The sequence below is a fragment of the Sinohyriopsis cumingii genome, unplaced genomic scaffold (genome assembly GCF_028554795.1).
Source record: "Sinohyriopsis cumingii isolate HCF-2022 unplaced genomic scaffold, ASM2855479v2 utg001101l, whole genome shotgun sequence".
Classification (NCBI taxonomy): Eukaryota; Metazoa; Mollusca; class Bivalvia; order Unionida; family Unionidae; genus Sinohyriopsis; species Sinohyriopsis cumingii.
Genome location: NW_028315960.1, coordinates 601,992 through 628,745, shown reverse-complemented (window position 1 = coordinate 628,745; position 26,754 = coordinate 601,992). Strand labels below are relative to the sequence as shown.

Sequence of the window (26,754 nt, the reverse complement as noted above, 5' to 3'; positions counted from 1 at the left end):
ACTAATCATGTACCTGCATTGTTTGACTCAGGGGTTAGGTGTCAATACCTGTATACATGACTAAGCTTGTACCTGCATTCAAGTCAAGCCCCCATCTGCTTGATTCAGATGATGGAGAAAAAAAATTCAGGTACACACAAGTATATGGAGTAAGTATTTTACAATTAGCATGATGTACTTGTAACCATATTAAGGTGTTGTCCTTTCCTTTTCAGCATTACAAATCAAATCAAATGTGTTGTGACACTGCTGGGTGACAGTATATGTGATGCAGTAAGTAAAAAATTTCTGACAAAATAGTCATGTCCTGAAAATGCTTGTCACATTTTGGCCCTTATCCCACCAAAAATCATGAAAGTCAGCATGTGATACATCTAAAAGATAGTAACTAAATCAAACCCAAAATAGGTCACTGACCTTAATTTCATGCTTGACTGACTTGTGCATTTTCAGCTATTCATTTTTTTCGTACTCAATATCTTTCATGCGGGAGGTCATGGGTTCAATCCCTGGTCGAGTCATACCAAAGACTTACAAAATGGTACTAACAGCTGCCTCGCTTGGCACTCAGCATTAAGAGGTTAGTGTTAGGACTGGTCGGCCTGGTGTCAGGATAATGTGACTGGGTGGGACATCATGCTAAATGTCTGCGGCATGATGCCCCAGTGCTAGACATCACTATAAACTGTCACACTGCAGACATCGTAGCGATATGACTGAAAAATTGTTAAAGCTACGTTAAAAATCAAAATCACACAGGCACACTCACACTCAATATCATTCATTCTCGTTCACCAACACTCATGAAAATTGGGATTTGGATGAATCACAAGAAGAGTAACCAGACAAAACTATGTATCACAATGAGAGTAACTCAGTCAAACTCAAACTAGATCATCCTGACCTAGTTATCACATTTGTGTGTCTCTTCTATTTCCTCTACTCATTTGTTACATCCTCATTTTATTGGATTGTATTGCATCTATACTCATGAAAATTGTGTGCAGATGGATCAAAAAATAGTAATTCATCCATACCAGAAAAATAGGTTACTGTGATCCTATTTCATGCTTGAGTAATTTGTTTTTTTTAAGCTATTCATTTATTACACCTCACCTTCATTAGCCTGGCCCCAATTTCACCTATTCTTAAAATGGTGTATGTGGATGTATCTCAAGTGGATGAATTCAACGATGCCAAAACTATGTCACTGAAAATAACGTTTGCTCAAATTACAGCTTTTTTCCAGCTATTTTCATTTTTTATTTTCAACCCTATTACATCAAGAGTAGTCAAACTTTGTTTTTGACCATACACTAATGAAAACTTGGTATGTTTATACCTTTTTTAGTATATTGCAGTAATATTTCCTCCACCCCACCCCACCCATTATAAGTCAGATGTTGGCGTAAAGTTACATGACTGTTCAAATCCAGTACAGACCAGTCTAGGTTTAACTTAGCTGTTGTTGTATACCATTATGCAGTGCGCATAACTTCCATTGCTTCATCATCATTCTTCCTTACCAGTCTGTATATTGTTAACTACTGTAAATGTTCCCTTGTCAGTGAGGAGACTTGTTTTTATGAGTAAACATCAGTTTTCTTTGTTTTACTTTTCTATCCATGTTTCCAGTTTTTGACACTCTTTCTAAATTGATTTGTATTTCTATATGATGTCTTTTTGTAAACTGCTATTAGAATTGTGCACTGCTGAATCAGCAAATTGCAGTCTAGTTTTGTATAGATATTATACTTGCATGTATATGATTTGAATGCAACTGAAGATAGCATTGATCCCAAATCTTCCAGCGTTTAATGTAGTGACAAATCATGATCAGTGCAGCAAAAATGCCAGCATCACCATTTCTGTGTAATTTCTTGTAGTTTTTGACCGAAAAATCCACATTCTGAATTACAATCTTTTTTTTCTGATGTTTTGCCATGTCAGCGTCCCAGTAAAATGCAATCATTGGTTCTGTTTCCAGTTATAGGTATACATACTTACCTTCTTCTCACTTTAAATCTGGCACAGGAAAATTTATTTTCAGACTATATACTTTGAGTCATATGTGAAAAATTGTTGGCAATTATTCACTGACAACATGATTTTTTTATTTCGGAACATTATCATTTTCTAAAATCTTCAAGTCACAACTTGAATAACTACATATTTTGAAAGTTTGTGGCAAGTTACATAAATCACCTACACCAAGGAAAGTCTTGTGTTGCTAGATACCTGTAGTTGAAAATTCTCCTTTTTAAATTCTTGAAAGTATTATTGCTATAAATTTCTAAACCACTAGTCATACATTTTGCTAACAAAGTGTCACATAATTTACCTTTATGGGGAGGATATCTACTACTTGATGAAAATTAAGATCCGTTTTATTCATGGGGTGGGGGGAGCTTAAAAACTGCAAACATTCTCTCTGCCAAGGGATTTAGTTCTTGACCCCTAGTGGCAGGCACAACCCCCATACTGTCCAAACCCCATTTTTTCCATTGAAATGTTAGCATATCTTCCTGCAACTTATAATTTCAGGTAAATATTGTAAAACATCAACCTTCCAGAACACTGAAATGGCAGATCTGGGTAAACACATTTTATAGTTGGATGAGAATTACTGATAAATGAACCAACTCTAATAAAGATTGTTGGATTTACCCACCACATAAATGAATACAATTTTAAATATTCAGAAATAAATTGTACTTATCTTGACATCTTTTTAAACAGATAGTTGATTAATTTGTAGTCAGATTATCAGTAATGGACTGTATGTACACAAACAGCTCCACATCACCAATCATCTGACACATTGTCTGGGTTGCTATTGTAGGACATGAGCTTGAAGCACAAATCATTTGACACAATGTCTGCGTTTCTGTTGTAGGACATAAGCTTCAAGCACAAATCATCTGACACAATGTCTGCATTTCTGTTGTCGGACATGAGCTTCAAGCACAAATCATTTGACACAATGTCTGCGTTTCTATTGTAGGACATAAGCTTCAAGCACAAATCATTTGACACAATGTCTGCGTTTCTGTTGTAGGACATAAGCTTCAAGCACAAATCATTTGACACAATGTCTGCGTTTCTGTTGTAGGACATGAGCTTGAAGCACAAATCATTTGACACAGTGTCTGCATTTCTGTTGTAGGACATAAGCTTGAAGCACAAATCATTTGACACAATGTCTGCATTTCTATTGTAGGACATAAGCTTGAAGCACAAATCATTTGACACAATGTCTGCGTTTCTATTGTAGGACATAAGCTTCAAGCACAAAAAGGGGAAGGACGACCATCTATTCAAGACATCAATTCATCCCGAGACACAGTGGAAATTACAACAGGTTTGTTTCTTTTTCCAACTAAATCCCCTCACATGAAATTAAATGCCATCTTTCAAATGAAATGTTTGATACACATAATGGACTAGACTGTTATTAGCGTAAAGGAGTAGAAATTGAAGGATGAAGAAACTATGTCTGTTGTCATTAAGCTTTTAAATATCAGCACTTTTGCTTTTACATTAAGGACCATTGTATTGATGAGCCCACTATGGCAGACGCTTCACATTCACTTGGGCTTCTATGTGTTCATCTATCCATATAGAAACACTAGAAATGGGTCGACACTGTTTGCAGTTTATTGCTTGTTGTATAAAGATGGATAACAGTGATTCATAAGTTCTAATGGCTCTTGCTGGACATTATTTGAAGAAAGTCAGTGTGTTGACCATATTTGTTTGAAATAAAGCATAAAATCATGCAAAGGAGATACAGCAGCTTGTGATGAATAAAGGATATTGTTGATGTACCTAATTATTAAATGTACTGGGAAAATGTGTCATTTTTTATTTGTTTCCATATTTGCTGATTCTTGAGTATAATCATTATCCTTCCATGATTAACTGGTTTTCTTTCAAAATTAATTATTTACAAATTTTAATTTTCTCTTTCATAAAACTATAGTTTATAATTCCACCCAACAGCAGTATTTTATTCATCTATACTGTTTTTAAAACTTTTTAAAACTTAGTTATTAATTGAGAACAAACTGATTTACTGCCTTGAAAATACGTAATACAAAATTAATTTGCATTTATGGTAATGATATAGGGTGAGCTTTTATTTGATCAGGGCTCCAAATAAGTCTTGGAGGATGATAACCAAAGTTAGTTGTTGGTGGTGATAACTTTTCTTCTTAATTTGGGGGGGCCCCGAGTGGCAGAGTGGTCTAAAGCGCTCTTCGTTACAGATCACTGCCATCTCACCTCTGTCTGTGGCGGTTCGAGTCTAAGATTCAGCCAATGTAGGCATGTTAGAAAGCTTGCCAGTAGCTTCTCGTGGGTTGGTGGTTCTTTCCGGGGTTTTCTGGGTTCTTCCTCCACCATTAATACTGGCCGCCTTGTATAGCCTATCGTGTGCTGAAAAATGGCGTTAAACCCCACAACAACAACAACAAAAATCTTAATTTGGGTTGAGGAATCACATATTTTGTTTGAAAGGATTAGATGTGCTGACACACCGTAACACAAACTATGTGGTTTGAGGGACTGATGTAATATCTGTAGTGCATGCCTTAGATTATAGGACTTTTGGTAAGTTCAGGTGACAATCTATCACACCTTCTTTGTCTTGTTTATTTTTTTATGTTATACAGTATTTAAAGTACTGGAAAAAAACATAATGACCAGGCACGCTTTGTCACCAACACATCTGTTCACTGTCCAACAAAGAAGCAATAAAGTTATATTTGAATTAAGCTTTGTCAGCATATCTTCATTAATTGTTTGACAAGGAAACACAAGAAAACTAGACCTAGTAACCATTGAATTTTATTTCATTAGAGTGTTTATTGGACAGTAATATGGATAAATCAAAGACAAGCTGATGTAATGATATTTGGAAACTCGTATGACCATTGTCTGGTGGCTCCAAGTATGTGCCAGTCAAAACCTTTGTCCTATCAGAGATGTCCAGCAAATACAGGTATTTAAGTTCTCTAATCGATAAGTATGGTCAGTGCAACCTAAACATTAAGAGAATATTTCGCTTTTCATATCTTGAAAAAAATATTCTAATATGCAACATTTGATTCAAGAAAAACAAACTGAATTTCATTGATGGTATAGTCTCTCCTTAAATTGCACTTTAAAGTGATCTTAATTTTGTCTATCTTGATGTTGTCAATTTATTCTTAACTTTTTTTATACGAGTCCTTAGTTTTGACACTAACTCAGTAAAGCACCAATGCTGTTCTGTTGAACCCTTTTTTTATGTATACATTTTTTAACTTTTGGGATTTGGACTTTATTTAACAAATACCTTACTATCACAGTTGAGCAAAAACTATTTAAGGTAGATAAATAAAATTTAGCATGCATGTTTGTTGGCACATACAGACAACTTGGTTATATCTTCATGCCATTACTATTAACTTTCTATGTTTTGACAAACAAGATCTTTTTTTGAACAAGGAGGGATTCAAAGATTCAAGTTATCTTTTCCCATCTTTATGTCAGGTTGGAGTGTCACAGAAATACGTTAATTTCAAAAACAAAGTCCTTTGGGTCTCTCCTGTTTGGTTTTTTTTCCTTCCAGATCCAGGATGCTGGGAATCACTTACATAGTGCCATCTCTACATTAAATAAAATTGATACTACCCACCAGTTCAAGACAGCCAAAGAAGTTCAGATGGTACTAAGGATTTTACAACATCTTGACCAGAGAAACCTTGTAGTTATTTATTTCAGGGTATTTGTTTCGGGCTTATCCACACGCAAAATTGGGATGGCAGTGGTCATGTATTGTGTATGGAATACTCAGATCCAAATTAAGTCATAATCTTGAGGTCCATCGTGTTAGGTAATCAGACTACAGACTGCATAATTCTTAGTTGAGCAAGATTTTAAGATGTGTTAAAATTGTTTTTAATCTTGTGCAAGGTCATATATATATATATATATATATATATATATATATATATATATATATATATATATATATACACACACCACATATATTAAAAAATATTGAAAATAACATGGCTTTTAAAGTGTTAGTATAAAGCAATTTGATATACCAATACTATTGGTATATCAAATGGCAATCTGCCCATTAACATTCTCACAACTATGTGCAGCTGATTCTAGATTAACTTATCAATTCCTACACATTAATCATTAGGGACGTATAAAATAATGATAAAAAGGATTAATAATCCCCATTTTCTAAATGACTTTAATATGGTGCACGATTTCATCACAATCCTTTCAGCTTTCTTTGCCCCTCCCCCCATGCATAACAGACAAACTGTGCAGAAATCTGAAGTGAGAGAGAAAAATAATTTGCTCTGGATGAAAACCTTGAAATTGAACTTACACAAAGTAACCTACAAGAATATGGTTCATCATGACGTAATTCCTTGGGATTTATCTACAGTGTTTATGTAATGAATGATACAAAGTTGCAAATCCTGTTGACATTATAGGGTAAATTTCTCGGTTATGTGGTACACATACTGGGATGTATTTAATGTTTTGTTGTTGTTTCTTAAACCTATTATAATGTTCTAAAAATCGATTATTATTAATTAAATTTTTAAATGTCCAAAGGATGCCCTCTCTCGTCCTCTATTTCTTGACCATCAGAGCAAGATATGGGCAAAAACCTATGAAAAAGTCTAGAGGATTTTCGCTTGTTTCATCCCATGGTGTCTCTGGACTTACAAATGATGGTAAAAGTTAAGTCAAACTGGCCAAAGGATGAGAGACAGAGAGAGTTTTAAAGTCAAGCTGACCAAAGAGAGAGAGAGAGAGAGTTTTTTGGTTGGTAGTACTATTAGTAAAAGAAAATAATGACTTAGATCAACTGTAAGTATATGAAAATATTTTAATTGCCTCTTGTTGGTTCGTCATTTCACTTAGTTTCTATTCCACATTAACATCCATGCACAGTACATCAATGGCTGAGCATTCATGTGAATGGCATAGTTAACCCTGTGTTTATAATGCTCTACTTTCTTCATTAAAACCATCTTTCATGTTTAAATCATAAGTGTGTATTGATTTAATCAGCGTGAAGAAAAATAGAAACTCAGAAACGGAAACAACTTATCAATATGCAAAGATGATTGTGAATATCCACAAACGGCATAGAACTACATTTTGTAGCAGCCACACTCAGCATGGATGTGAGGAATTCAGTCACTCTGTCAATACACAGTTGCCTGTAGTAAATCTTAACTCCATTCAAAGGGCAAATATATGAATTTGTATGTGATATAAATAAAATATATGCTGTTATAGGGTTTAACGCCATTTTTCAGCACAAGATAGGCTATACATGGCAGCCAGTATTAATGGTGGAGGATGAACCTGGGAAAACCCCAGAAAGAACCACCGACCCACGAGAAACTACCGGCAAGCTTTCTCACATATCCACATTGGCCAAGCCCAAGACACGAACCCAGCCGACAGAGGTGAGATGGCAGTGATATGTGATGGAGAGCCCTTTAGACCACTCGGCCACTCTGGGCTCCAATATAATATATGTATAGTATGTACACTGTATCAGTGATATACCACGAGATGTATATATTTTTCATTAAAAGGAACTCGACAAGTCTCTTTAACTTATATATATATATATATATATATATATATATATATATATATATATATATATATATATATACACATACATATATATATATATATAGAGAGAGAGAGATAAAAGCACAGATACAAAACAAGGTTTTTTTGTCAGGGAAAGAAATTACCTTATCCACAAAACAAACACTAAACACAAAATCCAAGAGACATCATTCTTGACACCTACATATTTGAATGAAGTTTACAAAAGAAGGAATAACAGATATAAGAGAGAAAGAAGAAAAAATTGAAAATGGTTTAAAACATTTGAACTGCATATCTGTCTTGTACTGCCATCAACCCAACACAATTGCTTAACAAAAATCAGAAAGTAGATTGTCATGTCTCACAGACATAGAACCAAAGCATATCAGCTCCATTTAGGTATCCTTGAAAAGATATTGGGAGAATGCAAGGAGCACTGTAGAAATAGAGGTTACAGAAGGAACTACGTTTATAAGGCTAGAGTCCTTGATAGACATTCTATCGTGAAATATCAAAAAAGCCAACAATCATACCTCTTTCCTGGTTACTTATTACTATCCATCATGCCCCAAACTTACACCTGGTCATTCAGATGAAAGGCACCAGATCAAAGCTTTCAAACATCGTAAAAGACATATTTCAGAAAATTCCTATGATTGTTTATGGTACCCTTGAACCTGAAAATCACATGGACCATCTGGAACTTGCCATGGTTTCTTTGGATAGGACAACAAATGTGAACACATAACATTTGCCACTACAAGCACTGCCTTGTCTGCAGACATATGCCAGAGCCCAAAATCTTCTGAAGTTTGGCTTCAGGTGTTTGCTGACATCTAAAATCTTTGATATACTTTATACAGCCTGGATTTAGCTTCAAGGGTTTTTTTTTCTAGATCCTGTTTTACGAGATTCACTGAGAGGCAGATGATTTGAAAGCTGGCATGTATTTGGAAATGCAGTTTTCCGATGTATAAACAACACACCAGAAAGGCATTTAATAACTAGATAATCAGAATGAGAAAATATGTAGAGGTGAATGTTCAGTATTCTGAAGGGATACACCTATGTACTGTTCTCTAATAAAGAACTTTGTTGTAAAGTGCACTTATATTAAGAACTTTGTAAAAAAAGACCCCTTGTACCAGTCTGCAATATTAAAAGTATATGAGGATCTGTACATGGGTTATAACAAGCTATGATATTAAAATGGCATGAAAATGTGTACATAAGTTATACCAGTCTACAATATTAAAAATACTTGAGAATGTGTACATAACTTATACCAAGATATGATATTAAAACTACATGATAACGTATACATTAGTTATACCAATTTACAATGTTAGAACTATAAAAGATCGTGTGTACATGTTGCAGAGATTCCAGTCAGTCAGGATTTTTTGTAATTAATATGATTTTTTTGTGAAGATTCTACATTCGAAATTTATAATGAAGTTCTGAAAAAACAACATTGTGGATGATTATAATTTTGAACAGACACTTTCTGTGTGGTCACAGGTAGATAGAAAAATACTTAAGCACTATTATGATAGATGTTACATGGAATATATTTTCTCACTAAAAAAGAAAGAAAATGTAGATCTTGAACAAGAAATAAATGATTAGACTGTAAATAGGTGAAAAATTGAAGGCAGAGGTGAAGAGAACTTGAAACCGATAATTTGTGAGGAAACCATGTTTATAGTTATTGTTTGGGGTACAAATGTTGAAAGAATTCATAGTACTGGAGAAATGGATACACCATTTTGTCTTGTCATACTTTAGCTGTTATTTTCAGTGTGGGAGCCCCGAGTGGTCTAAAGCGCTCACCGTTATGGATCATTGCCATGTCACCTCTGTCTGTGTGGGTTCGAGTCTCAGGCTCGGCTAATGTGGGTATCTGAGAAAGCTTTCCGGTAGCTTCTCATGGGTCGGTTCTTTCTGAAGTTTTCCCAGGTTCTTCCTCCATCATTAATACTGGCCGCCATGTATAGCCTTTCTTGTGCTGAAAAATGGTGTTAAACCATATAACAGTAACAATAACAATAACTTTCAGTGTGCAGGGTTGTAAAGACTCATAAGAAGATGCAGCATGATTGTACCGAAATTTGTTTTTTGTAACAAACATGTTATCCATTTTGGATAGGTTGCCTAGATTTGGAAAACTGTATGTTAGGAATCCTGATATGCATGCTGATAGGTTGGCATCTCTGATGTTGTACAAATCATATTGGTTGTCTTTTAAATTTTTCAGGTTGTTGATGATTTAATACACAGTTTAGACTTAGGGAAATCATGCCTTTGCTTTCCGAAGAGAAAATCTATTGAGGATCTGATGGGATCCACAAATCATGTAAGTAATGATGGGATCCACAAATCATGTAAATAATGATGGGATCCACAAATCATGTAAGTAAACCTGGAAATGTTATTTAATTTTGTTGGTTTGGTTTAAATTAACGATATTTATATTTTTTTGGTCTGGCTTGATCCTGAGGTAGTTTTTTGTGTGTCTCATACTGTTGTAGAATCTTGAGATTGTAATTTTTATTGTTATTTTAGTTACATATCTCTTGTAATTTTTATTGTTGTTTTAGTTACATATCTTTTGTTTTTTGTTTAGCTATGATTTTATCATTGAGAGGTTTAAATTAAGAGAAATAATGTAAGATTCAGAACTATTGTTTGATAAACATAATGTACACTTAAATATGTACAGCTAGATAAAAATAAGTAAACTACTTAATGAAATAAATACATATATAAATAAATGATATTTTGCTTGTTTCTGGTAAATAACATTTATTTGATTGAAGGGGAAAGTTTCTTACCCAAGAGAGGAAAAATATGTTATTAACTTGTAACAAAGCAATTTCTTATCATTTCTGGCTACCTAAAGTGTAAAACAGATTAAAGTAGCAGATTCCTTATGTTAATGTCAGCTGTTCATGTTAGGATGCCTGCCAGTAGCTTCTCGTGGGTCGGTGGTTCTTCCCGGGGTTTTCCAGGGTTCTTCCTCCACCAATTATACTGGCTGCCATGTATAGCCTATCTTGTGCTGAAAAATGGCGTTAAACCCTACAACAACATCAACAACATCAATGTTAGGATGAGTTTTGTGTCTATTCGCACAGAAAATATGAGTAGTAACATAATTCTCTCTCCTAAATCAAGGCTAGAATTTGTATACACATACTTGAACAAAAAAACTTTTAAAATAAATTCAGTGTGTAGTGAGATTTCAGCATAGTTCTCATGCATAATAAACTGGCATTCTAAAATTGCACCAAACAGTTGACAATAAGATGAAATTCTTTGGTCATAATGTTATTTGATGTCCTTTCCCTGACATCAGTTTGCTGTAAAGTCATGGAGCACATCATTCAATGCCACCTGATGCAGTAGTTTCAAAGTAACGTTCTATATGAAAGACAACACGGCTTCAGAAAGAAGAGATCCTGTGAGAGCCAACTTTTAATCATACTCCAGGATCTAGCAGCTGGTCTAAACAACAGATAGATGCAATCCTGCTTGACTTCAGCAAAGCATTTGATAAAGTCCCTCATAAGCACCTTGAAACCAAGCTTCATCACTAGTGTGTCTGAGGCAAGACCCTCCAGTGGATAATCAGTTTTTTAGATGGGAGAAACCAACAGGTTGTGCTAGAAGGCCAGTCATCTTCGTCAGTCCCTGTCACTTCAGGCATACCCCAAGGGATGGTCATGGGTCCACTGCTGTTCTTGATCTACATCAATGATTTGCCATTGGGAGTCGATTCTGAAGTCAGCCCCTTTGCCAATGGCAGCTTGCTGTATAGAGTAATTGACTTGGACCAGGATACAGTATGGTTACAGCAGATGTAGACCACCTACAAAGATGGGAAAATGACTGGCAAATGGAGTTCAATCCTCACAAATGTGCATCCAAATCACCAACAAGAGACGGATCATCCTAGACATATATACCATCCATGGTCAAAAAATGATGATGACATCCAAGGCCAAGTATTTGAGAGTCACCATTGATAGTATCTTATCATGGAACAGCCACATTGACTCAGTTACAAAGAAAGCAAACAACATCGTAGCATTCCTTCATAGAAATCTGTATACAAGCCCCAAACAAGTAAAGGCTACTTGCTAAAAATCCTTAGTACACCCTCTGTTGGAGTATGTGTCGAGCATTTGGAACCCATCTACCAAAGCAAGCATGGACTTACCTAAAGAAGTACAATAAAGGGCAGCACAGTTTACTACTAGTGATTATCGACTAACCAGCAGTGTCTCCACCATGCTCCAACATTTGGGATGGGAAGAGCTTCAAGTTCAGCACCAACAAGCTAAAGCTGTTATGATATAACGGATTGTCCATCAGCTAGTTAACATTCCAGCAGCACCATACCTCTGACAGGATCTAATACTAGAGGATATTTATGCAGATTTCTCATCCCCTTCATCAGAGTCAATGCATGCAAAGACTCTTTCTTTCCATCATTAATCTGCCTGTGAAACTCCTTACCAGCCACCCTAGTCAATGCCGATTCCATTGATGCTTTCAGAGCAGGGATTGTTATGGGGATCGCTTAGCCCAGGGATGTGTTTATCTGTATTTGGACGTCCCATCACATGTACATAGTTCACACCATGTACGAGTATGTTCCAGAGGATCCCAGCACATTATTGGAAGAAGAAATATTTCATAAGGAGTGTTCCATTTAAACATACATGGTACCCAGGGAAGACACTTTTTAAACAGTCCTAAGTGACAAAATAAAATTTATAGAGATTATCATAAACATTTCTCACTGAAAATCTATTATTGTATATATTCAGCTCTATTTTTTGCCCAGCTGCAAAGAACATATGCCCAGATCTTCCACTGTGTAATGAGCCATCATGTCAGGGTCTATGTTATTTGTTCTAATTATGGATCCTAACAAACTACATAGACCCAGATCTTCTGGAGCATTATGCAATGGCAGATCTGGATCTTTTTTTGTGTTTGGATCCAAATTATGTGGTAATTCATGGACTGGCATAAAATAAAAATGTATTATAAAAATGCAAATGATGCAATTAACATGTTGTAAAAATTCACAGGAATATTTTTTGTGAACATATTTTGAATAAACGTTTATTGTATTTTTAATATTTATGTTTCTGAAAGATACAAAATTTTCAGCCAAATGTCCACAGCAACATTCTCAGCTTTACATTTATATGCAAATAGCTAAGAAATTATCCTGAACAACCACAAAACATTTGAGGTTTTGTTTCAGCCAGTCACAAATAATATTCTTTTCAAAGGCCATATCTGTTTGGCTGATTGTGGGAACTTCAAACTCAAGGTCATTCATTCTTGAAATCATAAATAAGCATGAAGATGGTACACCTTAATTTACTGTCAGATTTTTTAGCAGTAGATCTTGGTCCAGAGAGCTTGTTAAAAATCTAATGAACTGAGTATTATCTTCCATGGTTTGAAACTAATTATGATTTTAAAATTTGATGGGGTATTTTGTGAACATAGGAAGAAAAGGAAACCTTATCATACTAGACTGAGTCTTAATTATCAAGCTGTTATTGATACCCTTTAGAATGTGTAAAATTGGTTAAAGATCCCTATTTCAGGGTGCATTGAATTATATGACTGTTCAAGTGAGTAATCTCAGTCATCAAGTACAATTAAGCCTGTCATTAATGGCCACTATGGAAAAAAACTGGACATTATACACAGGTGACCAATCTATGTAGGTTCATATTATTAACAGATTTAGTTTGGGGCACTGTTTAGCAAAGTCATGAAGTACATGTATATGTTGTTCTCTCCCAAAGTAAGGTGACACATATGATTACATTATCCTGCTCACTTTAATCTTTCCTACAAATTAGATCATCAGAGTCTTGTAAAACAAAGCACAAAATCACTGATCTTAGTTTGTTATTTACACCACGACAAAACACTGATTTCGCTTCCAATTACCAGCTTACATATGACTAAAATTATGACAAAGCCATCTTGTATAATTAGGCTTATGAACAAGCTGTTCACACTTCAAACAGTATCTGGATTAACCAGTTGCATCTCACCAAAATCAGAAAGTTGACTTTTGTGAGAGGCCTGTGATGAATAGGGAATGAAAAGAAGCTTAATATGGATTATTGTTAATAACACATTAACCAAAGTTTTGCCTGCAAGCAGCATGTTTTATAAATATTTAATGACCCTTGACTTTATTGAAATGGGATGAATTCATATCTCTCATCAAAGAGTAACTTTTTTCATCAGATAATTAAAGAAAAGAAAATCTTGAACAATACCAGTGACACTGTCACAAAATGTCACTTATTTCTTTTGCAGCCATATGACTATTTTTCCCAACATCCAGCTATCAAATTGCTTTGACCCTCTCCCGCTAATGGTAAAAACTACCTCCGTTTCGAATTTGACATATTGTCAACTTTCAGTTATACTGATAGTGCTTTAGGAGTATGGTGAATACAAATGAGAAAATAAATATTTGTACATAAATTCACATGCTATTCCTTTATCTAAACAATACCTTCCTCATCAAAACAGCTTGGTTTCAATGCTCCAGAGACTGATTAAAGCAGGGAGAAATCATTATTTCATTAGGAAACACATGGCTGCTGACTCCAGAAAGAAGTTGACTTTATGCAGGTAGTTTGAGGGGATGGGGGTGGGTTAGAATTTCTATTTTTACCAGGTTACTTGCTAGCATCTTAAAAGAAATCATACAAATATAATTCTTATTCTTCTGCATATTATCGTATTTAATAGTTTGTGTTACACCAGTGTTTTTAATGAACTTCAGTAGAAATGTATGTTTGCTACTTTGTTTTGAAGATTGCTATGACTTAAAGAAGTTTGGTTTTTTTTGATTGACCATAAAGTCTAATGAAGTTAAGGTGTGGTCCTGCATCTGGTATGCGTCAAATGAGCTTATCGTATAACCCTTAATTTGATATACAGTATGCATTATGCATAAATTGAGCTTATGGTATGACCCTTAATTTGGTATACAGTATGCATTATGGATAAATTGAGCTTATGGTATGACCCTTAATTTGGTATACAGTATGCATTATGGATAAATTGAGCTTATGGTATGACCCTTAATTTGGTATACAGTATCCATTATGCATCAGATAAACTTATGATATGACCCAGCATGTGGTATACAGTATTATTATGCATCAAGTGAATTTGAGGTATGGTCCGTATGCAGCATATTAGGGTCTGTTTTGTTTGCTGGATATTGCAAATAGAAGAGCAAAATAAAACTAGATCTGCCAGCACTAAATACACACACACATGTCAGGGTCTGCTTCACTTGCAGAAATCCTAATTGGAAGAACAGAATGTACCCTGATTTGTCAGCATTTGATGCACATCCATGTCAGGGTCTAATTTATTTGCTGGAAATACTATTTGGAAGAAAGGTTTAATGCACAAATACAGCTGGGTCTCCTCTTTTTGCTGGAAGCTGCAGGTGAAAAATCAGAATAGAACCTGATCTGCCATTACAAAATGCACCCATATCAGAATTTACTATATCTGCTGGAAATTGAAGTTAGAAGACAGAATAGACCAGCTCTTCCATCACAGAATGCAACACATATATCAGGGTCTCGTGTGTTTTGCTGGAAATCACAAATAGAAGAACAGAATAGACCCATCATTGAATAGTATACATATATTGGGGTCTGCTGTGTTTGCTGGAAATTGCAAGTAGAAGTAGACCTATATCTGCCATCACATAGTACATGCTTACATGACAGGCTCAGCTGTGTTTCCTGGAAATCATAAGTAGATGAATAGAATAGACCTTGATCCATTGCAGTCACTTTATGCTTTGGCAGATTTGAGGATATGATGGTTACAATTTTGTGTGTGCTCTGCACATGTACATGGTACATCTTATACATGTTTGTAGCAGATGTCTTTTTCATGTATTATATGCCCATTTAATCTTGTATGGTTCACCTGGCACTCAATACAGATGTTCAGTCCATACTTCAGTATCACACGCCCAGATTGGAACAACTTTAGCACATCAATAATATTTATGCAGTGAATCAAAATTTCATTCATACCATAGAGCTAAAATATTTAAGAACTGTGAAAAAGTGTATGTAATAAATACAAAACTGCATTCATTGTTTTTTCAGAATGTGATATATACTGTTTGATATGGCTTATGAATATATCTAGTCCTAATAGCCTTGATGTTTCAGAACAAAACACATGTAGTGTGTTAGGAGAAAGATAATTGTAAACCCTGATAAAACCTATAAGTTCATAAATTTTAGTTTCCTTAAATTGTTTTTATATTCAGCATTCCCTCCAACCACCAGTTCCAAGTGATGTTGCTCTGAGTTTCTACATTCATGGGTCCAAGCTGATATTGGCTCTGTATCACCTTCATTCTGGCAGCAATCCAACAGAGATATCAGCCAGATATCAGGTATAGTGACTTGTAGCATAGTACAGACATATCAGCCAGATATTAGGTATAGTGTCTTGTAGCATAGTACAGACATATCAACCAGACATCAGGTATAGTATCTTGTAGCAAAGTACAGACATATCAGCCAGATATCAGATATAGTGTCTTGTAGCATAGTACAGACATCAACCAGACATCAGGTATAGTGTCTTGTAGCAAAGTACAGACATATCAGCCAGATATCAGATATAGTGTCTTGTAGCATAGTACAGACATCAACCAGACATCAGGTATAGTGTCTTGTAGCATAGTACAGACATATCAGCCAGATATCAGATATAGTGTCTTGTAGCATAGTACAGACATATCAGCCAGATATAAGACGTAATATCATGTAGCATAGTACATATTATTATATGCTCATTTTTTCACGCATTAACTTTACATTGTCAAAATTGTTCAGTATTACCCGATACTGAACTCACGTGACAATACACATATAGCATTCACGTGCATAAAGGAACTACTTTCTATTGTAAACAAACAATGGACGCAGACACCAGCACTTTTGATTTTGTACACAAATCATGTACACTCGTGTTAGAAGCTCTTTACGTTGTGGTTGTTTAAATTTGAATGAACTAAAACAGATGTTTCGTGGACTGCCACATACCAGCTGCTTTGGCACATTCTGCATTGATACAATGTTACGGATTTAGACTAGCTACCTTTATATAACAGATGCAAGATAATGTCCTTACAAATAACATACAAGTGACAATGAATATACTCTTTTCTTTAGCTGGTTAGAATGGCAAAATAAAATATACTTACAGTTTTACATCCTGAATTTCCTCAAAATGTATTTTCTTAATTCTGCAAATCTGAATTACATGAGCCATGTCATAGGTTTTCAGTCTGGATTACACGTTTCAAAATTGTGCTGTAATTTCGATGATAAGTGCAATTGCATCCTCCTTACCGCACTAAAAATGAAATAAGCATTAAATTCCATAACGTCTTTTTGATAATTGCAATTGAAAGACTTCATATTTTTTCCACATTATGATTTCAAACATTCAATGACAGAAACAGAAAGACATTTGCAGACGTAAACACGCTTCTCCCGTGCCACTTCAATCTGATGTATTTCATGTATAATTTGCACAGATGAATCCAGTCAAAAATCACAAACGTTCGTCAAATCGGAACAAAATACCAAAATATATTCATTCCAGATCAAATGGAAAAGTTGTTGCAATGCACATTCATTCACAATGACTGCAAATTTAAATTTTAGCTAGACATGTCAATTTTGTTTTGAAAATTATTTCGAGCACGCTACTAAGTTCAAATTTATCTGGGCAGAGTTATGTGCGCATTAATAATGATGTCATTGTGTAATGACAAATCTGCGCTTGTGTATTTAGTTTGGAATACGGCATTCATTCATTTATGTTGTTTCTTGTTGTGTATTTTGTTTATATAGTTAAACCTCAGGTCGAGCAAATAAATGAGCATATAATTAAAAGGTTACTGCATTTGTATTGGAAAATATGAACTTGTTTTGTCAGAAAGATATACTGCACTCCCAAGGTCGTGCAGTATTCCATCCCAAAACTCATTTATATTTTCCCATACAAATGCAGTAACTTATAAATATTGACAAGACATTTCCTACATTTTTCTTCAAATACATTACCAGATCATAATACATTAAAACTACAGCTACCTTGCATATCCATCCTCCCAGAAAAAAATTTACCCGAAAAGAGTTGAAAGTTATCTGTCCACCTAGGTGGCAGTCAGGCAGAGTGATCTTTCCTTGATATGGCAGTTCATGGCAAGACCAATGAAGTTACTACTTCTGCTCATGCCTCCACAAGAGACCTCGCAAAGCCAGAATCATCTTGCGTACAAGTGAGAGTAGTTTTCACTTCTGAGAAAAGTATAATCTCTATTTCCAACTTTATTTTCTTTCTATTTCAACAAATTTCTGCCTTTACAATATTTCCACACTTTGTTGTCTTTATACATTTAATTATACTTACGTACTTGCATTGGTAGCCTATGCAACTTCAAAGATAAGTTTGGGCTGTACTTTTAATTTGTGTTAACATGCAAGTCCTTGAGACCTATAGAAAACTTGTATACATGTATAATTCCACAATGACTGACTGCATACCAGTGTGTTTTCTCTGCTAATACTTTTAGAGTCTGGACGCCACATTTCTTTGCATTTATGTTTACAATTTGTGCTTGAACCTCCCACAGGTTGTATGGTGATTTGTTCTGGTTTTTATCTGGATACATCAGGGCTTTATTAAATTTCATCTGCTATTTTCCAGGTAGCACTGTAAGCCATAGCTCTGCACTGGCTTTCTGTTCATTAATAAGAAACAGGTGCAGAGCTTCAACAGGTTTAAATGTTCTGCTCTATTTGTCGTACAGATTAGACCATGGGCAGAGTACAGAAATGCATGACTAAGGACAAAAACACCATAGACCTACATGATGACATGTCCTAAGTGCAAGAAGTTTTGGCTGATAAGGGAGATAAATTATCAAAAGGCTTTCCAGTTACAAAACTCCATGATCAGAGAATGCCCAGGTACCATTGCCACCACCACAGGACTCCTCATTGCTGGGGTGATACCTTTGGGCATTGCCTCCACAGGGTTCCACTCTACAGCTCTTGATGATAAACAAGGGAAGGAATTAGCAAAAACAATTATCCTCTCACTCCATCGGTATAAGGACCAGTTATGTGGATCAAAATTTCCAATAACCCATCCCAACATTATGACTTGGATGACTTCCTCTCTACAGACATGGTCTATTTTCAGTTCCACCAGCCAAAGCCTACTACAATGGATCTTCAGGGACAAAGACCTAAAAACAGTAACTTCCCCAATATCAGTCTGTCATCCAGTCTGTCAAACCCATTGTATGCAGGCATTTATAGAAATCAGTCTAACTTACATATGGCCTCACAGGACTCTCCATTTACAATACTGAGTATAGTACCTCAGCTTCCAAAACCTCTCAATTCTCTCATCCCTTGGTCAGTAAAAGAGACTACTTAACTGGTAACTGACTGCAAATCAATGTTACTACTTTAGAGTGCTCCACAAATTTTGTCAGCAGACCTCAACACTTCACCAGCTCCTTCTCAGGCCTCACCTGACCTCATGCAAGCAAAGTTGATGATGCTTGCTCTCAAGATCCTTCTTCACTATTCAATTTCACTTTGTTGTGAGAAGACCCAGCTGTCAGAGCTTCCATTGAAGAAGTTTTCCACTATTTACTTCCTACCTTAATCAACCACATGGACCAGAGCTATGTTGATCTTATCATGAAAAAGGAAGACTCTGACTTCCAATTACTTCTGTAGTCTGGCAGAATGACAGGTATTTTTAACTGTTTACATCATCAATTACAAGACCCCAGCATCAGGCATCTCATTTCCTCAGAAAAATGCCTTCCATCAAGTTTTCTTTGGTAATTCTGCTATTACCATACACCAGCTGTTTATTTTTAAACTCCACCAGGACAGCACGGCTTTGGGGATCACAAAACCAGATTCTATTTGTATGAATCGTACGTCTTTCAGTAATGCTTAACAATTGGTCATCAGTGTAGTAGCTGTGGGCTGTGTTAGACTTAGTATCAATGGCTATCTTCTAACAGGTGAAACAGAGCTCATCATCTCTTACTTCAAATTCCATGGTACATGCAAGGGAGTCAGTCTCCCGAATGGCCTGGATCTTGAACAGAGCTGCTCAACATACTTTAGCTAATGACGTTACAGCAGCTACAAATATACATCAGGTGGAATGAGATGCACTGCTCTCGAACTCCACCTTCCTTAAGGATCATCAGGCCAAGACACAATCACAACCGTTATCCTCTGATCTACTTTTTAAAACCCAGTGTGCAAACAAGTCACTAAGGAGACAAATTTTGCTGCCCCTCAACTGCAAAACAAGTACAGGGACATTTCAGGAAACCAACAAAAGGATCCAAAGGACATGTATTGAACACAAACCTCAGAGAAGTTGTCCTATTACAGTGCCTCACATCAGAAACCACAGTTCTTGTGAACCAAAGTAGACAAAAGACTGAGAAGTTGCAATCACTTATGCAAAGGATTTCTGGACATGACTGTCTCCATCTCTCAAAAATTGACATGGTCTCTACACTGCCCTTCCTCAAAGATCTGGAAGGAATAAGGCTTCAATTCTTGCTGCCAAATGGGACAAGATTTGCCACAATGAATATTGGAATCGACAAGTCATTTTTTAAAAACACCTCCTCCTCTGACCAGTCTCCCATCAGCTGCAAACATCTCAACAGACCTGTTCAAAGTTAGCACCTTGCAGCAAGAAATAAATGACCTTTTTCAGAAAAGGGCAGTAAAAAATCATTTAAAATATAAATTCTTTGGGATTTATTCCAGACCTTAGTCTCATAGGCCAAAGACACTCTGCACTTTGTCATGGACTTAAGCACCCTCAATCAACTGATTCATGCTCATTGGATCTCGATTGAAACACCATAGCGCATTTTGAATGCCATTCAGGAGGGAGATTTTGCAATCATCATGGTCTTAAAAAATGCTTGTCTTCATGACCCCGTCCACGAGGTTTCCAAGAAGTTCTGCAATTCACCTTCAGTGATATCATTTATCATTTCTGAATGCTCCCATTTGGACTCAGCATAAGTCCCTGGGTCTTTACTCATCTGATGAACTGTGTTATGGCTCATGTCCAGACCATCTCCAAGGTGGCAACATCAAGTTACCTGGATGACTTCCTGCAAAAACATTAGGCGAGTTATATATTAGAACATGATAACCCTCATTATACTGCTTACAAATCTGGGTTTAGTCGTCAGCAAGTATTGATGTAGTACCATCTCAACACCTTGTTCTTCAAGATATGGATTTCTGCAGAGTATATCTTCCTCTGGCATGAGCATTGAAAATAAGAACCATGGTTGCTTCATTAATCTCGAGGGAATATCTGTCCACAAGGGAATTCCTTTGCCTTCTAGATTTACTCAACACAGCAGTGGATCTCATTATCCTAGGGGGTGCTGAGTGGTCTAAAGTACTCACCGTTACGGATCATTGCCATCTCACTTCTGTCTGTGTCAGTTCAAGTCTCAGGTTTGGCCAGAGTGGGTATTTGAGAAAGCTTGCCAGTGGCATCTCGTCTGTTGGTGGTTCTTTCCAGGGTTTTCCTGGGTTCTTCCTGCCACCATTTATACTGGCCGCCATGTACAGCCTATTTTGTGCTGAAAAATGGCGTTAAACCCTACAACTACAACAACAACAACAACATTATACTAGGTTGCCTTTATTTGCTCCTGTTACAAATAATTATTTTATCCTAGTGAAGGCCAAAATTTTCTCACTGGACCAACCTCTCCCCGTTTGCACAAATATGAGGTACCATCTTCAGACTTGGAGCAGCCAAACTTGGCTCATGATGATTTTACCTCTGCAAGTAAATCTCCCAGAGATCATAGTCTGTACAGTAAGCTGGTGGGGGGCACACCTAATACAGTACCTATCTTTTTTAGAAAGCCATTGGAGTGTGGTCTCCCCAGGACAAGCATTGCTATATCAATATCCTTGAGTTGAAAGCCAATTTGAAATCCTTACTCTGCTAGCAGGAATTTTTAACTGAAAAGGGAGTCTTCATTCTATCCAACAACTATGGTGGTGACTTATTTCAAATGGCAAGGCAAAACCAAGTCCTCAGACCTTTGCATGCTGTTGTGAGACTTTCTAAAATGTTGTCATCAACAACAGATGTACATCCAAATTTGTCATATTCCTATACATATAAAGGGAGCAGATTCTTTGTCCCAGAAGGATCAACTTATACATATGAAATGGTCGCTCCATCCCTCGGTTTTCATTCAGATATGCACCTGATGAGATCAAGCATTGGTGGACCTGTTTGTGATGAGGTGGAATACCAAGTTCCCAATGTTTATCTCACCAGTCCCAGGTTCCAAAGCCTAGGCACTTGATGGCTTTAGTGACTTTGGGTTTTTCACCGATACACATAGTAGTTATGTAGTTGGTATTAAATGAAAAAGGTGCTAATCTAATATTCAATGTGGCTGTCTTGTTGGCCACTTTGAAAATCAAGTTATTACCACTCTACCAGAACAAGGCATATCAGCATGGGGTTTTCACTAAAACTATTCTATAGTTGTTCAAATGAAAATGGTGCTAAGCTGACATCCATTGTCATTGCTACAGTGGCCATCTTGAATTTCTGAAGGAATGGTCACAATAGTAAGCAATGTTCATGCTAGGGATTTATTCAAGTAAAAAAGTTGCCCCTATGCCTTTAATTTTGCCCAGATATGCAGATAATGTACAATTGAGTTCACCTTTTTTTGAGTCATTGTCACCCTCACCCCTTTTAGGTCATTGAAAGTTTATGTTGCTTGTGAAGGAAAACAAGTTTATTTCATATTTCTTCCAGTACAAGTAAGAGGAGTACCTCTGCATCTGTCAAGTGTGTTCTGTACCAACCTGTTTTCAAGGTTACTGTCTTTTACAAAAACAAAGTTTAACAATTTTACTGAATCACCCTAAGATAAAAAACTATTTTCAAAACATTTAAAGAGTATATCTTTTCTACTTATATTATTTATCTAAAACTTATTGTAAAATGTCTGCTTAAAAAAGCAATATGTTTGAAATTTATAAATATTTATGGCTTGGTCTGTTGATAATAATGATAACTGTTTTGATTGAGATAATTACTTTCTTTTTTCCATTTTTGTCACCAGGTGGAAAGCAACGTCCAGTGGCTCAACGAAGCAGTTATACTGTTTACTGTAGGGATGCAACAGTGTCAGCAGCTACTTGATAAGGTATTGTTGTAATAATCAAGAAAGTGTTGGAACATTCATACATTTTTTTATCAGTTTTATCGCAAATGTTTAACATGTCCACAAATATCTTGTTGAATTTTTCTCAGTGCAGAAAACTGTTCTTTCAGCATCAGCAAGGGTGTGTCAGATCCTACTTTGATTATCAAATCTTGGTTTTCTTGAAGGAGGATGACAATTTCTCATTTCTGCCCTGAACTGATTCTGATATGTTGTTTCATTGTCTAATTGTGGTAGCTCATGTAGTGTATGAGTCTTCCATCTGCTCCACTTGATGGATCCTAAATCTGACAGATCTGCAGATGAAAGATGTCAACAGGAAAGCTAATGTGAATTTTCTTCTCAAAGAAAATCAGATTATTGATTTGGTGAAAATGTAAGTATACACACAAAATATGCAATTTCCAAGATGTAACTGTACTTCATTGTAAAAGTTATTTGAAGACCTACAATTTTTTTGTATGTTTTGCTAAACAAGTGGGTTTTTTTGTGTTGGCAGTTATTGACCCTGACTACAGCTTTATAACATGGGAGTGCTGTATATTTAACATATTATTTTAATTATTTTCTTGTTTTTAACATTTTAATTAACCAATTGTTCAGTAATCTTTTGAAGCGCTGTCAGTATTAGATAGGCAGCAGATGGATGTAGTGGTCTAATGTGCTTGCATGTATAAATAACTGACATCTCACCTCTCTTCTTGTGGGTTTGAGTCTCAGGCTCTTTCATTGTGGGTTTGTGAGAAAGCTTGCCCATGGGTCAGTGGTTTTGCTTTTGGTTTTCTCTTGTTCTTCCTCCAAGACATATACTAGCTGCCATGTACAGCCTATCATGTGCTGAAAAACTGAATTAAACCCACATGTCCACAAATAGCAATATATTACTAACTTCCATTGTGTGGATGTCAGTCTTTGTTTAAGGATTAACTAATCTCATGGTCTTTAAGATGGTATCAATGAACAGAAACTTTGTTTGCAGCTGGCGGGTTACTTCCTTGTATAATATCTTCACATATCTGGAATTTTTTTTAAATTAGAAAAAAACATTTAATAAAGAAAGCCAAGTGCTTTTTACAAGTTCATTCAGATATTTATATTATATGTGAAGTTATGAATATCCTCAGGTCTTAAGCCTCACTGCTATCAGGTCATAATCCAGTTGATTCTGTGAAAAGTTGTAATGTATCTTTGTAATGTCTGTCTCACATGTTTTTACGTTGGACTTAACTCAGCCTCCTCAAGAATATGATATTTTGTGGATGGAGAAGACCAATCATGCTCTCATCAGTCTATAAAAAAAAAGAAGAATACCGATCAGTAGGAAAACAAACATTAAAGGAATGAATTTGTTATCTTTAATTTTATCTTTGTACAAGAGATGAATTCAACAAAACAGGATTCTCCAGCAAATTCATTACCTGATCACTTTACATTAGGAGATAACTTTCTTTGCTACCTGCAAATCCAGCCCACCTGAAAAGACAGAAAACTTGCAGTCTATACATTTTATAGACAAAGGGAAACAACTCTTACATGTTATCTCCCCTATCTATCTGCTAGGTGCCTATTGAGTTTAAACTAGTTTTACTTTTGCTACCATTTGCATAAGAATGTCCTACAGACACTCCAATTTAATTCTATAAATTTATTACAGAAATTTAATCATCCTCATTTCTTTTTCAGTAGTACAGTAAGTAAATGTTGCTTTATAAGGTGCATACAACATTTTTGTAAAATCCAGTGAAAATCTTAATATTTTTGTAGTTAGAGTACTGTTGGTTATTGTCACATGTGATTTCAATTAGGAACATTCACATTCACCAGAAAAAATTTCTATTGCTGTACACATCAACTGTTATATTTCGAAGTTATTTAAATAATGTCCAATTCATTGATGGATGTCAAGATACCCTCTCCACCATCCATGAAGACACAGAATAGTGCCACAACAAACTATCCGTGAATACAGTTGAATCATTGAGGAGTCAAATTGGTGATTTCAGGATGCACTCTCCACCCTCCATGCAGACACACAAAAAGTACCAGAACATACTGTATCCATGAATACGGAAGAAAGCGCAAATGATTTCAAATTAGACTTGGAACTGCATATGATCAATAATATGAATGAGTAGAAATGGCATTTATATCTTGTAATCACCCTGGGGATAAGCCTTGGTCCCCATGATGATTTTGCACTTGAAAATTAAGTTATTTTGCCTGTAAATGATGGTGTAGATAGTATAAAAACCACACAAACAGGGTTTGTACTCCAAAATGTTTCTATTTATGAAGTCCTGAGGCAGTTAAGACCTATGACAAAGATGCAATGAGTGCATGATCAGTCCTGACATGTCTGACATATGCTTCCATATGCCGATACAAATGGCCCATGTCTAAGCCATTGGACGTTCATTAAGAGTTCAGGACATCTGCTGCAGCAATGGCAATGTTCCTGCATGGCACCCTTCCCTCATTTTGTGGTGGATAATCAATGTAGAGAAGTTAGACCTTGTCCCTTCTCAAAATTTTTATCCAACTAGATATGAAACCCTTAACACTTATCAACTTGGCATCTTCATCCCAAACACATACAAATCATGCATTCGAGAAGGTACCAACTGAAATGTTGAAGTTGTACCTTCATGAAGACATTACACCAAGTCATATCCCAGTTCAGGATGTCCTCCACAAAGAGGCAGGCATTCCTGGATGAGACTACAAGGTTCATGACATAAACAACCTTACTTCCTTCATTTGCAGTTCAGGTAATTGGTGTAGAGAAGTCTGACCTTATCCCTTCTCAACATTTTGTCCATTTGTCTGTCTAGAGATGGAATTCTTAACACATGTAAACTTGGTTTCTTTTTCCCAAATGCTGCAGAAAAAGCATCAAACAAGACATTGTTTGGTGACACACAGCTCATCAGCCTACTTACTGCGGGGGGTGGGAGTAAGTAGCTGATTGGTCTAAAGCGCTCACTGTTACGGATCACTGCTATCTCACCTCTGTCTGTGTGGGTTCAAGTCTCAGGCTTGGCCAATGTGGATAGGTGAGAAAGCTTGCCAGTAGCTTCTTGTGGGTAGGTGGTTCTCTCAGGGGTTCTCCCTGGTTCTTCCTCCACCATTTATACTGGCCACCATTTATAGCCTATCTTGTGCTGAAAAATGGCGTTAAACCCTATAACAACAACAACTACTTACTGTGGGGTTGGGGGCCTAATACAATGCCAGTTTACAACTGGACCTGGCATATGGATTCTTTAGGAGAAGGCTTTTCATATTAACGTCCTGGAAATGAAAGCCATTTACAATGCCTTAAGAACACAGCCCTGTTAAAGACAGACATTTTGGTTGTGGAGATATACCTCTACAAGAGGGAAGAATCACCAGACCTTTGTGGTAGGAGAATACCTTTATGGGTACTCCCAATATCAGGTAAGATGTATTCTGGGAGGTAATATGAGCATACATCTTTCTTTCATCAGTTTTGAGGATGAAGAAATGTTGGTGCAATGTGCAGTGACTTTGATTGGCCCACAAAGATGAAAATTCCTGTAGAGTCATAGCAACCTCTAATCTGCTTAATCAGTCAAGATCACTATTCCATCTATGTTCACAAAAATCTTTCTTCACTGCTACCTCCTTTCATGGATATCCTGATTGAATAGGAGATTGGAGCTTTAAACGTGGAAAGTATTGCAACAGCTGAG

General features: G+C 36.1%; 1 protein-coding gene across 2 annotated transcripts in view; it reads left to right on the top strand.

Moving 5' to 3' along the window:
* The window catches only part of LOC149772845 (protein rogdi-like), a 75,961-nt gene that overhangs the window by 37,197 nt on the left and 12,010 nt on the right, over nucleotides 1–26,754 (top strand). For both annotated transcript variants that reach the window (XM_089947217.1, XM_089947216.1), the window contains 6 exons: nucleotides 216–273; nucleotides 3,275–3,361; nucleotides 5,615–5,710; nucleotides 9,908–10,006; nucleotides 16,013–16,141; nucleotides 22,940–23,023. In XM_089947217.1, coding sequence (XP_089803343.1) covers nucleotides 216–273; nucleotides 3,275–3,361; nucleotides 5,615–5,710; nucleotides 9,908–10,006; nucleotides 16,013–16,141; nucleotides 22,940–23,023 — 553 coding nt within the window. The remainder of the gene's footprint in view (nucleotides 1–215; nucleotides 274–3,274; nucleotides 3,362–5,614; nucleotides 5,711–9,907; nucleotides 10,007–16,012; nucleotides 16,142–22,939; nucleotides 23,024–26,754) is intronic.